We start from the raw sequence: 13,522 nt of genomic DNA on the forward strand, positions 1-13,522 counted from the left end.
TATATATAATATATATATTACGAAAACTAAACAAAATTACGAAAAATAGAAAATAGAAAAAACATTTTTGTTAGTTTTTAAGAAAATTATAACTAACTGAAACTGTATTTTGTAGTTACAAAACGAACTAAAATTATAGTGAAAATGTCCTTCGTTTTCGTCTTTGTCAACTTTTTTCATACATAATAAAGACGGATCAGACAAAGGAAATAAAGGCAAATTTTACTGTGACCTCTTTTAATTTCCCACCCAACAAATACCCATTACAAAAAACTAAAACTAATAAAAAACTAAACTAAAACTAAAGCATTTGAAACAATTAATACTAAACTAAAACTAACAAACTCACTCTAAAAACTAATAAAAACTAACTGAATTTGAAAACAAAAATTCACAACGAAATTAAAACTAAAACTAATGAAAAATTCACTATTCCAATGAGGGCCCTCACAAAGATAGAAGTACAAGAATGTGTGTGTGTGTGTGTGTGTGTGTCCCATTAGTGGGAGTGACCGGCATACCTTTACACCCCTCACACCAATAGCCTCCGTCCTCCCCCTCCCTCATTTTCCCACCACAGTACCCTGCAGTCATGCACTCAGTGCTGCTATCTGAAGCATGGATCTACAACTGTTTACCTTCCCTCCTCGTTTGCTTTACTGCTGCCGATTTTAGGACTCTCTTTAGGAAACCTCTGGTTGCCGGTCGGTGCACATGTCCACAGCGTGTGTTTTCACACTTTTTACTTTAACCACATGGAGTTTAAATAGTTTAAATCCGCTACAAGGGTGATCCTGCAGGAGCCTGACTAAGTGACTTGGCATTGCTGGAAGAAGTACCCAGATCCTTAACGTGAGTAAAAGTTGTAATACCAGAATGTAAAAATCTTCAATTAGATGTAAAAGTCCTTTATTCGAATTGCTAACTTTAAGGAGGCTATAATATTTTAACATTTCTGCATTATGTCTTAAAATTTGACTAGTATATATAGGCATATGACTCAGTATGCCAATGTTTTGTGTGCCAAGTATCATTTTTATTCCAGTAATCATTAAAGTTCATGAGAGGCTTCATTTAAACTCGAAAATGTTCTTTTGTGCTGAATAATAATTACATAAATCATAAAAAGTTGAATTTCTCTGATCATTTTTTAAAATTAAGTTTATACATAAAATACTTTTCCAAGTGCCCACAAGTTTAATGAATCTTGGGGGGAAAAAATGGGTCTCCACATGCTATACCAACATACATACTGAACTATTTGCATTTTTATACCCTTTCCTGTCCTCTCCTCTCAGCTCTGTGTAAACAGATTTTTAGTGACTATTTGTCACTTTACCGTTCGTCTCAGCAGAATCAATTGTAACACACTTATAATGATATAAATCATGAAAACATGAGGAAATGCAAGTTGAATTTCTCTAATATTCTCTTAATTAAAATAATTAATTCAACACTTTTCCAAGTGTCATGAATCTAGAAAAAAAGGGTTCTCCATGTGCTGTACATATTGAACTATTTACATTTTCCTGTTCCCTCCTCTCAGCTCTGTGTAAACAGATTCTCAGTGAATATTTATCACGTGACCGTTGGTCTCAGCAGAATCAATCATGTCTTCACAGTGTCTCTGAGGAGCAGAATTTAATGTTTTTAACAGGATCTAGTTATCACAAACGGTTTATTTTTGGTGACGTCTAAATGAGACATGAAGAATAAAGAGATTTTGACAGAAATATCACAATTTTAAGCTTAATTTTGGTTCCTTTTTTTCCAATGGAAACTCAGGTTGCCATTCAGGGACTGCCAGAAAGTTCAAATTCTGACGATAATGACTGTTTTACAGTTTCTTTCTACAAAAAATTGTGTATATTTGGTGATCCACCCATCCATCCATTCTCGTCCGCTTATCTGGGGCCGGGTCGCGGGGGCAGCAGGCGAAGCAGGGCATTCCAGACGTCCCTCTCCCCAGCCACAACGTCCAGCTCCGTTTCAAGAGGTTTCTGATGGTTAAATGGTAAAAATAATTCTTCTCAGTTAACAGTGATAACTTCCAATTTGGCCAAAACATGCAATCAATACCTTTCATTATATTCCTTCATAGTCTTCACTACGATATAAACTGGAACTTAACTGTTCACGAGGCGATGATTCTAGTTTATTATTTAATCACCACCTTTGGGTCCAGAACCAACTCTGCCAGCATCTCCTCCCCTGTTAGTGCTGTTAGTTTTGGACAGATTGGGCCTCTCTGGAGTTATGTGAGTTCTCTTCATCCTCCTCCTCCTCTCTTTCTACACCTACTTTCTTATCCTGCTTCTTCTGTTGCTTTTCTCAAATATTTCATCTTTACCGACTTGTATAGTCCCACACTTCTTCTCTTCCTACATCGTCTTCCTCTGCTTTTTGCCGATCATTTTCTTCTTCGTCTTACTTCGTCCGTCTTTGCAGTTTATCCTCGTTTAACCTTCTACACTGTATAAAATGTCTGTAGATTTTACAGTGAAAAATCATGACAGTAAAAGACCATGAAATGATAAATGGGTTAATTCAGTTTCAGTAACATTGAAACACTGTAAATGTATACATCAGTCAAAACAGTATCTTTTACAGTTTAAAAAAAATTACTCCACTGTAAAATACACTGTATTTGTAACAATATATATATATATATATAGATAATACAATAAATTAAAAAATTTAAAAAAATTAAAAATACAATAAATATATATAATATATATATTATTATAATAGTATATATATAATAAAATAAAATAAAAATATATAAATAAATAAATACAAATTACAGTGAAAATGTATACATATATATATATATATACACAAGCCATCACTGTAATTTTTTTATTTATATTTTGTAAAAATAATTTTTCTCACTGTTAAATGTACCAAACACCATATCTCTAACAAAAATATACTGTAATATTTAATGGTAAAATATTTAGTATTTTCTTGTCAATGATATGGCAGAACAGTGTTTCTTTTGATGGAAAAACTTTTTATTTTTTACCGTAAATATGGAATAAAATGGCAATCTTAAATGTGAAATCAAAAGTGCTCATATCATTTTACCGTAATATTCGAAAAAGTTGCACCGTATTTTTTACGGTAATGTTCTGCTGCCGTTTTTTTTTAAACCGTAAAAACAACAGGGTTTTTTCTACAGTGTACCTTTTTCATTTAATTTTCCTGCATCTGTCACATCTTTATTATGTTTTCCCCTTATTTCCTCTTCTTCTGCATCTCTTTTATGACTTTCTATGACTTTAGGACTTTTTATCTCCACCTCCTCCTCACCTGTGTAATCTCCACTTCCTCCTCCTCACACTCTTCTCGTCTCTTTACCCCCCGTGTCGTCTCACTCCTGCTGACGCCTCACTTCTTTGGGCCGCCGCAGTCTGGAAGAGACAAGTTTTGGCTTCTGCTCACTGTTTACCAACCAGCTGATCCTGCTGTTTCTGCATGCAGCAGCTCAGGCAGTTTTTAATCAATTATTTTTAACACTGCAAAATAGACAGTTCTCTATCATGAGCGCCGGGTGTGTCATATGCCTCTATGAATACAAATAGCCAGGGACGTGTTTCCTTAAAGTAAGCGCTTACAAAGTGAAACGTCTAATAGCTTCCTGAGGAATTGGCAGACGCAGTGAAACGAGTTCTCAGTTCATCATGTCATCATTAATATTTAGGTCCAAACTTTAATTGCGAGCAGAAGAGTTTGATTTCAAAGAGAGAAATTTGATGCAAAACTGGCCTCCGCTCTTAAAGGGGAAACAATAATTTGTGAGTTCAATCCAACTTTGATAAAATAGTTAAATGTTAGTCATTTAAAGCTTTTATGTAACTTTGTATTACTTTACTTTAGGCCATGGGTGTCAAACTCACGGACCGCGGGCCAATCGCGGCCCTCGTGATGATATTTTGTGGCCCCCACCTTGATATGAAAGTTTAATGTGAGTTTTATATGAATGGAACTTTATCGTATTGTGTGTGGAAGGTCCCTTTAATTACTTTTTTGGGCAATTTTGTGTCTTTTTTAAATCATTTTGTGTCTTTTTTAGTAATTTTGTGTCTTTTTTTGGTCATTTTGTGTCTTTTTTAAGTAATCTAGTTTTTTTTCTGTCAATTTGTGTCATTTTTGGTCATAATTTTAGTTTGAGACCCCTGGTTTAGGCTGTGATCCTTTGGAGAGATGCATACCTTTTGGGGTGCAGCTTTAACCCTCTAAAAAGCCATTTCAGGGTTTTTTTGTGTGCTCTTTTTAACATTTTACTCACTGTGGCCTTGTATTTTACTGAAATATATAAGTCCTGCAGCTCTATGGAACCAGCACAATCATGGCCAGAAGTATAAACAACTTGAAAATGTCTTTGGTGCAGAATAACACAGTTATTATGATACAAATCCTAAAAAAAAAGAAGAAAAAAACGCAAGCTGAATTTCTCTGATAAATTATTATTATTATTTAAACGGAATAAAATATAATTTATATAAACAACACTTTTCCAAGTGCCTACAAGTAGAAAAGAAATTGGGTCTCCACAGGTTGTGCATATTAAACTATTTACATTTACATATATCCTGTCCTCTCCTCTCAGCTCTGTGTAAACAGATTTTCAGTGAATATTTGTCACGTGACCGTCTCAGCAGAATCAATCATGTCTTCACAGTGTCTCTGAGGAGCAGAATTTATTGTTTTTAACAGGATCTAGTTATTACAAATGGTTTATTTTTGGCAACGTTTTAAATGAGACATGTAGAATAAAGTGATTTTAACAGAAATATCACAGTTTTATGCTTCGTTTTATTCCAAAAATAATTCCAAATTGCAACTATAATGCCTGTTTTTACAGTTTGTTTCTACAATAAACGTTGTATTTTTGGTGATTTTTGGTGAATTAAAAAAAAACCTCAGTTTCAAGGACAAAGTCTTAATTGAGCAGATTGCCTTCTGGAGTCTGGCCTCAAAGGGAGAAATGTCTTATTTGTTATCATCTTGTTTATTTATGTTAATCACAGATGTCTCAGCATGGTTTATTTTTGGCGACGTTTTAAATGAGACATGAATAATAAAGTGATTTTGACAGAAATATCACAATTTTATGCTTCTTTTTGCCTTTTTTTAACAGAAACGTTCGTAACCTATGAGCCGCTCAAGGGCTGTTCGAAAGTTGAAATTCTAATGATAATGCCTGTTTTTATGTTTTTCTTTCTACGATAAAGGATGTACTTTTGGCGATCTTTTAAAGAAAACATGTTTTCAGTCCAGAAGAGGGTTAAAATAGACATCTTATTGTACATATACAGTAAACAGCTTCACCTTGTCCCTGGTGGGCAGGTAGGTTTTAAAAGCTAAATATAAACTATATGTATGTATTTACACTGCAGCTGCAGCACAACACAACAAACACTAAGAGTCATGATGTGTCACTGTAACTGTTGGTGAGTGAGCAGGAGCTTGCATGATGCTCATTGGGATTAATGGGAGGGTGTTTTGGTGTGGGAGCATTTATTCCAACCAGATTAAATTGGTCAGAGTTTGCACAGGAATGCCAGCCTCATGCCTGATGACATGCATGACTCCAAAAACTTAAATTTAATGGAATTGGCCTCCAAACCTAGCCTGGCTAACACACAACTATATCAAAAATGAGATCTAGTCTGGACACGAGCAATTCATTTCTCCATAGAGGAGGCGTGGTTTACGATTCCTCCAGAGCCGTTTATTGGGCGCTACGAATGTCTATCATAAGCGTCTGTATGTAGCTCTTAGCCAATCAGATCAGTTATACCAGATGACGTATGTAGAGCAACAGAAATTGATGTTTACATAGCCAGACTAGCTCATCTCTACTTTGAGACTAAAATGCTCAATTCTGCAGTTGGTAGATTAGGCTTTTGCCAAATCCTGTCAGAAGCAAAGCTAAAACATTCTTTTTGGTGGTGAAACAAGAGTGTAAAGTCAAACGTTGTTCTTCTTTTGAAATAAACTTTCACTCTAAACTTGTAGCAGAAAATACTTCTTGACTAAAAATAAGCAAACGAGACCTTTTCTTTCATGTTCAGACGTTCTTTAGTGAAAAATAAAGTGCGTTCATGCCGTGGTTCCACATTTCTGGCTAACAACAAACTCTGACATAATCACATGCATTACGTCTGCTCCTAGAGCATCTTGGGAAATGAAGTCTTTTTTTTTTTTTTAAAGATTATTTTTTTGGCATTTTTTGTTGCTTTATTGATAGTGAGAGATAGAAAGGGGGTGATAGAGGGGAAGACATGCGGCAAAGGGAGCTCAGGCCGGATTCAAACCCGGCTCCGCCGCAGCACACGCCATACATGGTTAGCGCTCTACCGGTGTGAGCCACCGGGACGCCCCCGGAAATGAAGTCTTTTTAATGTAACTCCAAATCAATTCAATTAAATGTAGTCTCTTTCTAATCACATATTACACACACTGATTTTAATAATATTACTGTTAACTTATATTTTAACCTGTATTGGCTTATTTATTATTTTATTCAGACAAATAAATTCTCAACAAAACTATTTAAAACGCCGTCTACAGCTAGATTGGAAGAGAGCTTTGCGTCTGCCGCAGCCATGTTGGATCTGTAAGAAAACTACAAAACTACAAGCTTCCATCTGTCCAGTAGTATGCGTCATCGTCTTGCCGTCCCTCCCCGTTCTGTGATTGGATCCCTAAAACAGGGCTGAGAAACAGCCATAGTTTCCAGACCACCTGCAGGTTTGAAATTAAATTGAGCGTGCAAGGCATTATGGGTAAACCCAGGCTACTCCAAACCATCTTTCTGCAGCAGTTTCTGCAGCATCTCGGCCACCCAGGCAGCTTGTGTCATGTCTGAATTTCGTTTCATCCTTCTCCTTCTCTTCCTTTGTATTTCTGCCCCTCATTTTCTCTCACTTGCTGTTTGCATTTCCCACAACAGAGAGTAAAACTTTACTGCAACATGTGGTGGAAAATTGTTTTCAATGTCACTCTGGGGACACAAAACAAGGAGTAGCCGCATAATCCTCGTCTTGTGAAAACCTTTTTTCGCTCCAGCTTTGCATTGTCGTGCTTTACCTTAAAGCATGGGTCTCAAACTCGCGGCCCGCGGGCCAATTGTGGCCCTCGTGACGATATTTTGTGGCCCTCACCTTGATATGAAAGTTTAATGTGAGTTTTATATGAATGGCACTTTACTGTTTTGTGTGTGGAAGGTCCCATTAATTACTTTTTTTGTTAATTTTGTGTCTTTTTCAAATAATTTTGTGTCTTTTTTAATAACTTTGTGTCTTTTTTAAATAATGTTGTGTCTTTTTTTGGTCATTTTGTTTCTTCTTTAAATAATTTATTTATTTTTCTGTCATTTTGTGTCTTTTTTGGGTCATTTTTTGGTTCTTTTTGGTAATTCATTGTATTTTTTGGTCATTTTGTGTCTTTTTTTAAAGGAATTTAGTGTTCTTTCAGTCATTTTGTGTCTTTTTTTAGTAATTTTGTGGGGTTTTTTGGGTCATTTTGATACTGCCTCCAGTGGCCCCCAGGTAATTTTAGTTTGAGACCCCTGCCTTAAAGGATTACATCCCTCTGTAAAATAATGTCTACATCCCTGAGTTTATAAAAACCCTTTCAAACTCAGCTGAATAACGTCCAAAAAGCACAGACCCTGCGCTTGAAAATGACAACTGTCATAAATTAGTGCGTCATCTTAATCCATGCTGAAGGTTGTTAAAGTTTTAGGCTGTCCTGTGTTTCCTCTGAAGTTTAGAGGCGTAATTACGCCGAGGAACGAGTTCCTATAGACGTTTTCCTGCTGCTGGCACTTTTTAGTTTAGTAGAGGGAAGATGTCAACAGCAATGATCCCAAATGCCATTAAAAAAACTGAGCAAAAGCTGTGGGTGGGTGGACTGCCTGCCCTCGTATAAAAACACATCATTATCTTTTTGTATTTTGTGGTGCTGCTGCTGTATATTAATTTCTATTCACGACTCCAAAACACTCCCACGCTGCCTGCACTCGCTTAAATCTGACACCTGCCAAACTTTCTGTGCAGTAAACTACTGACATTTTTGAATGTGTTTACCAGGTGTGAGGAGTCGAGGGGCTTTTGCAGCTTGCAGAGTTTAAAACACAGATGACGTCCTGTTAATTCTGATGTCTTAGAAACGGTGTTGCAGGAAGCATAACTGTCAGTGACATGAAGTTCGTAGAGTCAGCAGGTCTCATTTAACGACACAATGACCAATAAGATTGTTAGGATTTTCCCATAGACCATATAAAAGGAGTGGTAGTGGACAAAGAAGTGGATGGAGAAATGGATTATGATTTTCAAGTCTCGAGTTTGGCGTTTTTATTGTGATCGTTTTGATTCTTTGGAGCCATATTTGGACAAGAAGATAGCAAGGTGTTTCAGGGCGTTTTTTGCTGTTTCAAATTTAAATCACTGTGATCTTGTATTTTACTGCAATATCTAAAATATATAAGCCCTGCAGCTCTGTGGAATCAGCTTTATCATGGCTAGAAGTGGAAACAACCATTAAAAAAATGTCAGACACAATTATAACACACTTATAATGACATACATCATAAAAAATGTGAAGAAATGCAAGTTGAATTTCTCTATTATTCTCTTAATTGAAATAATTAACACAACACTTTTCCAAATGCTTAAGTATCATAAATATATATGAAAAAAAATATGCATGCTATACAAATTGAACTATTTACATTTTCCTGTCCTCTCATCTCAGCTCTGTGTACAGATTTTCGGTGAATATTTGTCACGTGACCGTTCGTCTCAGCGGAATCAATCATGTCGAATAAAGTGATTTTGACAGAAATATCACAAATCTGAACTTTGTTTCTTTCTACGATAAATGGCGTATGTTTGACGATTTTCTTTAAAGAAAACATACGTTTCAGGGACTTAACTTCAAGACAATTTAACATTTTTGTGCATTATTATTCAATATAGATACAATGTATAACACTGTCAACCAATTATAATAATAATTATAAATAGTTCAATATTACTGTTTGTTCATTTACAATTTGTCGATTTCTGACCAATTGAATAAATAAAAATAATAAATAAATGAAAATAAAACAGCTACCGTATATGACACAATTTCTAAATCACCCCAAGCATAATTTTCTGCATTATATGTTCTGTAAAAGTTATATTGGCACAAACTGGACATCACAAACACCAAACAGATAGATTAACAGATTTTTTTCCCCATTATTTATAAATCGATTGATCCTAGAAGACTAAATCGTTTTCTGGTGCTCTTAATTTCTTAATATCAATAAACAGAGGTTCCCATTTAATGCTGGGTGGGGAGGTGTTTGTTGTTTTTCACACACACACACACACACACACACACACACACACACACACACACACAAACACAGAAACGCACACACCCTCCCTTGTTGTTGCTTAGCAACCATATGCCACCAGCTAGGAATCCATATTGTCCCAGAGACCAAGTTCAGCCCAAAACTCTGCACCTCACTGACGCTGCCGTTCCACTGAAGCTGTCAGCGGGATGGAGCCGGGAGTGTGTGTGTGTGTGTGTGTGTGTGTGTAAGCTACAGGGTTTTAGGGATGAGTGGGGAGTGGGTCGGGAGTGTGTTTTGGGGATAAAGGATTGGCTGAGGGGTTGTGAGGGGGAATGTTTGTGTGTGTGTGTGTGTGGGTGTGGGTGTGTGTGTGTGTGTGCAGGGGGAGAAAGAGGGAGGGGGGGTTTAGGAATCTGTTTACAATGGCCTGAGGGAGAGTCGCCTAAGCTGCCAGAGAGGGAGAAACAGTCAGATATCGAGAGAAAAGAAGGAGAGAAAAGACAGACGAGACAGAAAGAAAGAAAGAAAGAAAGGAGAGAAGGAATGAATGAAAGGAGAAGAAGCTCTGGAACTCGCGGGAGGATTACAGTTTAAACTTAAGGAGTCCTTTGAGGTTGTAGGCAGAAGTTGCAGTTGGAAACTGCAGCGTGATGCAAAGCAGCAGTTCCACTAGATCTCTGCTCTCGGCCATGCAAATAGAAAATCTGCTGTGTGAGTGGGAGTCTGTGCACTTGTATTCTCGTGTGCATGTGTGTGTGTTTACTTACAGGGTTTTTTTCTGTGTGTGTGTGTGTGTGTGCAGACTTTGAGGAGCAGTTGTACGACACCAAGCTGACCGGTCAGACGTTCAGGCATCCGTCCTCGCAGAGCTCTGACGACACGTCCACCTCGCTCAGCCGATCGCCCATCTCCCTCAACAACAAGAGACCTGACTTCATCTTCCTGGTAAACACACACACACACACACACACACACACACAAACACACACACACACACACACACACACATAAACACACATTGTACTTCTATCTTTGTGAGGACCCTCATTGGAACAGTGAATTCCCTTGCAAGGTTATAATAGTTTTGGATTTTTCATTAGTTTTAGTTTTAATTTCGTTGTGATTTTTTGTTTTCAAATTCAGTTAGTTTTAATGAGTTTTTAGAGTGAGTTTGCTAGTTTTTACTTTTTGAAATGCTTTAGTTTCAGTTTAGTTTTAATTAGTTTTAGTTCTTTGTAATGGGGTATTTGTTGGGTGGGAGATTAAAAGAGGTCACAGTAAATTTTGCCTTTATTTCCTTTGTCTTATCCATCTTCATTATGTATGAAAAAAGTTGACAAAGACAAAAATGAAGGACATTTTCACTATAATTTTAGTTAGTTTTGTAACCACACAATACAGTTTCAGTTAATTATCATTATCATGTAACCTTTAACCCTTAAAACAAAGTCTGAAATCTCAAAAAAGCCTTTAAAGAAGTGAGGACCGGCCAAAATGTCCTCACTTTGCAAAAATGTCCTCACTCTGTTGGTTAAAAACGTGTTCCGGTCCTCACTATGTAGAAAGTACAAGAACACACACACACACACACACACACACACACACACACACACACACACACTCATGCTTATTTAATCACAAGCCTCTCTCACACTAAATGTCATCTGCCTGGTAAACAAACACACACATCCTTACATAGGATTATCTGAAGCCACACACATAATAAATTCCACCTTTATTATTTTTTTCATATATATACACTGCAAAAAAAGGGGTGTCTAAAAACAAAAAATTGTCTTGCTGCATGGACAGATAATTTCACTTGACAAGATTCCTTAAATTAAGATTGTTAAATCTAGGAACAAGCAAGTTGTACGCTTAAAATAAAATTTATCAAATTTTAACTTGTTTTAAGACACCCCTTTTATTGCAGTGAGGTGATTGGGTCATAAGGACAGAGTTAATGCTTACACACAGAGGTCAACTTTGGCGTACTTTGAGATGTAAAACACTTCTAATTGTTAGTGCTAAAAATGTCAAAATGGATTAAGAGCTTATTTTATGGTGTTCCTCTGGGTTCCGTTCTGGGTCCACAACTTTTTTCATGACACTGCAAAAAAAGTGTGTCTAAAAACAAAATAAAAACACTAAATCTGAGGGAAATTATCCTGCTGCATGGACGGATAATTTCACTTGACAAGATTTCTTAAATTAAGATTGTTACATCTAGAAATACGCATGTTGTTCGCTTAAAATAAGGGAGTCAAATTTATCAATTTGATCTTGTTTTCAGACACCCCTTTTTTGCAGTGTTATAAGGGTCATAAGGACAGAGTTAATGCTTACACACAGAGGTCAACTTTGGCGTACTTTGAGATGTAAAACACTTCTAATTGTTAGTGCTAAAGATGTCAAAATGGATTTAGATCTTATTTTATGGTGTTCCACTGGGTTCCGTTCTGGGTCCACAACTTTTTTCATGACACTGCAAAAAAGGGGTGTTTAAAAACAAGATAAAAACACTAAATCTGAGGGAAATGTCTTGCTGCATGGACAGATAATTTCACTTGACAAGATTTCTTTAATTAAGATTATTAAATCTAGAAATAACCATGTTGAACGCTTAAAATAAGAAATTAACTATGATGTTCCGGACCTTCGTTTGAGGAAATTTTCTCTCACTGGACCTCTTAAAATTTCAGTTGAATACCCCTGTTATGAACATTTTGATGGAAGTGTAAATATGCCATCATTCTCACTTGTGTCTCATAAGCTGCTGCAGCCATTCTTGAGTTAATACCATTTGTTTCACAGATTTGGTGTCAAATTTAGGGCACTGATGTCATTTGCTATTTCAGTTTCTGATCAAGTATTTGCAATATTTCCATCTGGAAGACACTAATCGGTTCGACATTTGTTTGTGGAAACCTGCTGAGAGTGTGAAGAGGATGATGACTCATTCTGACAAATCAAACAGAGGAGGTTGGACATACTAATTCAGCTTTAATCGTCTTTATAAAAGGAGTGATATCAGAAGCAATGAGGCAGTTTGTCACAACAGAAGCAGTATTTGTGACAGTGACACATTAATTTGTTAGCGACTGAGAATAGTAATGTTACTGCATTGTGCTGCTGATGAAAGCCTGAAACTGCAGTAGCCAATAAACATGACTGATAGAAATGATGTAGTCACTACACAGCTACTTAATAAGACATACTAAGATATTAACAGTGTTTTAGTGAAAGAGGAAGCCAGAATTCCTTTTAACCCTCCTGTTATGTTCGTTTTTTAGGAACTATTTATTATTAATAGAATTGGTTGAGAATAATTATGAATAATAATACATAAAAATTAAACATTTTCTTAAAATTAAGTCCCTAAAAACACAAGTTTTCTTTAAAAAATCGCCAACCATACACCATTTATCGTAGAAAGAACTGTAAAAACAGGCATTTTCATTCAAATTTAAACTTTCTGACAGTCCTTGGACAGTTCAAAGGTTGTTAGGTTCTGTTTAGTAAGCAATAAACCAAAACAAAGTTCAAAATTGTGATATTTCGGTCAAAATCGATATATTCTACATGCCTCATTTAAAATGTCGCTGAAAAATAAAGCGTTTGTAATAACTAGATCCTGTTAAAAACATTAAATTCTGCTCCTCAGAATCACTGTGAAGCCATGATTGATTCTGCTGAGAGGAACTGTCACGTGACAAATATTCACTGAAAATCTCTTTAGACAGAGCTGAGAGGAGAGGACAGGAAAATGTAAATAGTTCAAGATGTATAGCACATGGAGAGCCCTTTTTTTTCTATATTCATTACACTTATGGGCAGTTGGAAAAGTGTTGTATTCATTATTTCAGTTAAGAGAATATTAGAGAAATTCAACTTGCATTTCGTCATTTTTTTTTATGATTTATGTCATTATAAGTGTGTCATTTTTTCAGGAACAGCAATAACCTGGTCAGAAACAAAAAAATCCCAATAAACATTGTTTATATTTCATTATTAACTCCATCACTACCTATTTCATTTAATATTTAGTGCATATGGTGTTCTTTCCCTCTCACAGATCATAATTCAATGAGAATAATTCAATCTTATTTTTGTGTTCATTGGAAAGGCCTACATATAGAATACAATGGTTTTACATGACAT

The 13,522-nt window shown here is 36.0% G+C and overlaps 1 protein-coding gene across 1 annotated transcript in view; it reads left to right on the top strand.

The window, feature by feature from the left end:
* The window catches only part of nhsl2 (NHS-like 2), a 183,925-nt gene that overhangs the window by 133,272 nt on the left and 37,131 nt on the right, over positions 1 to 13,522 (top strand). Inside the window, exon 10 of the mRNA XM_059354398.1 lies at positions 10,164 to 10,306. Within this exon, the coding sequence (XP_059210381.1) occupies positions 10,164 to 10,306 (143 nt within the window). The remainder of the gene's footprint in view (positions 1 to 10,163; positions 10,307 to 13,522) is intronic.

The sequence above is a fragment of the Centropristis striata genome, chromosome 17 (assembly GCF_030273125.1).
Source record: "Centropristis striata isolate RG_2023a ecotype Rhode Island chromosome 17, C.striata_1.0, whole genome shotgun sequence".
Lineage (NCBI taxonomy): Eukaryota > Metazoa > Chordata > Actinopteri > Perciformes > Serranidae > Centropristis > Centropristis striata.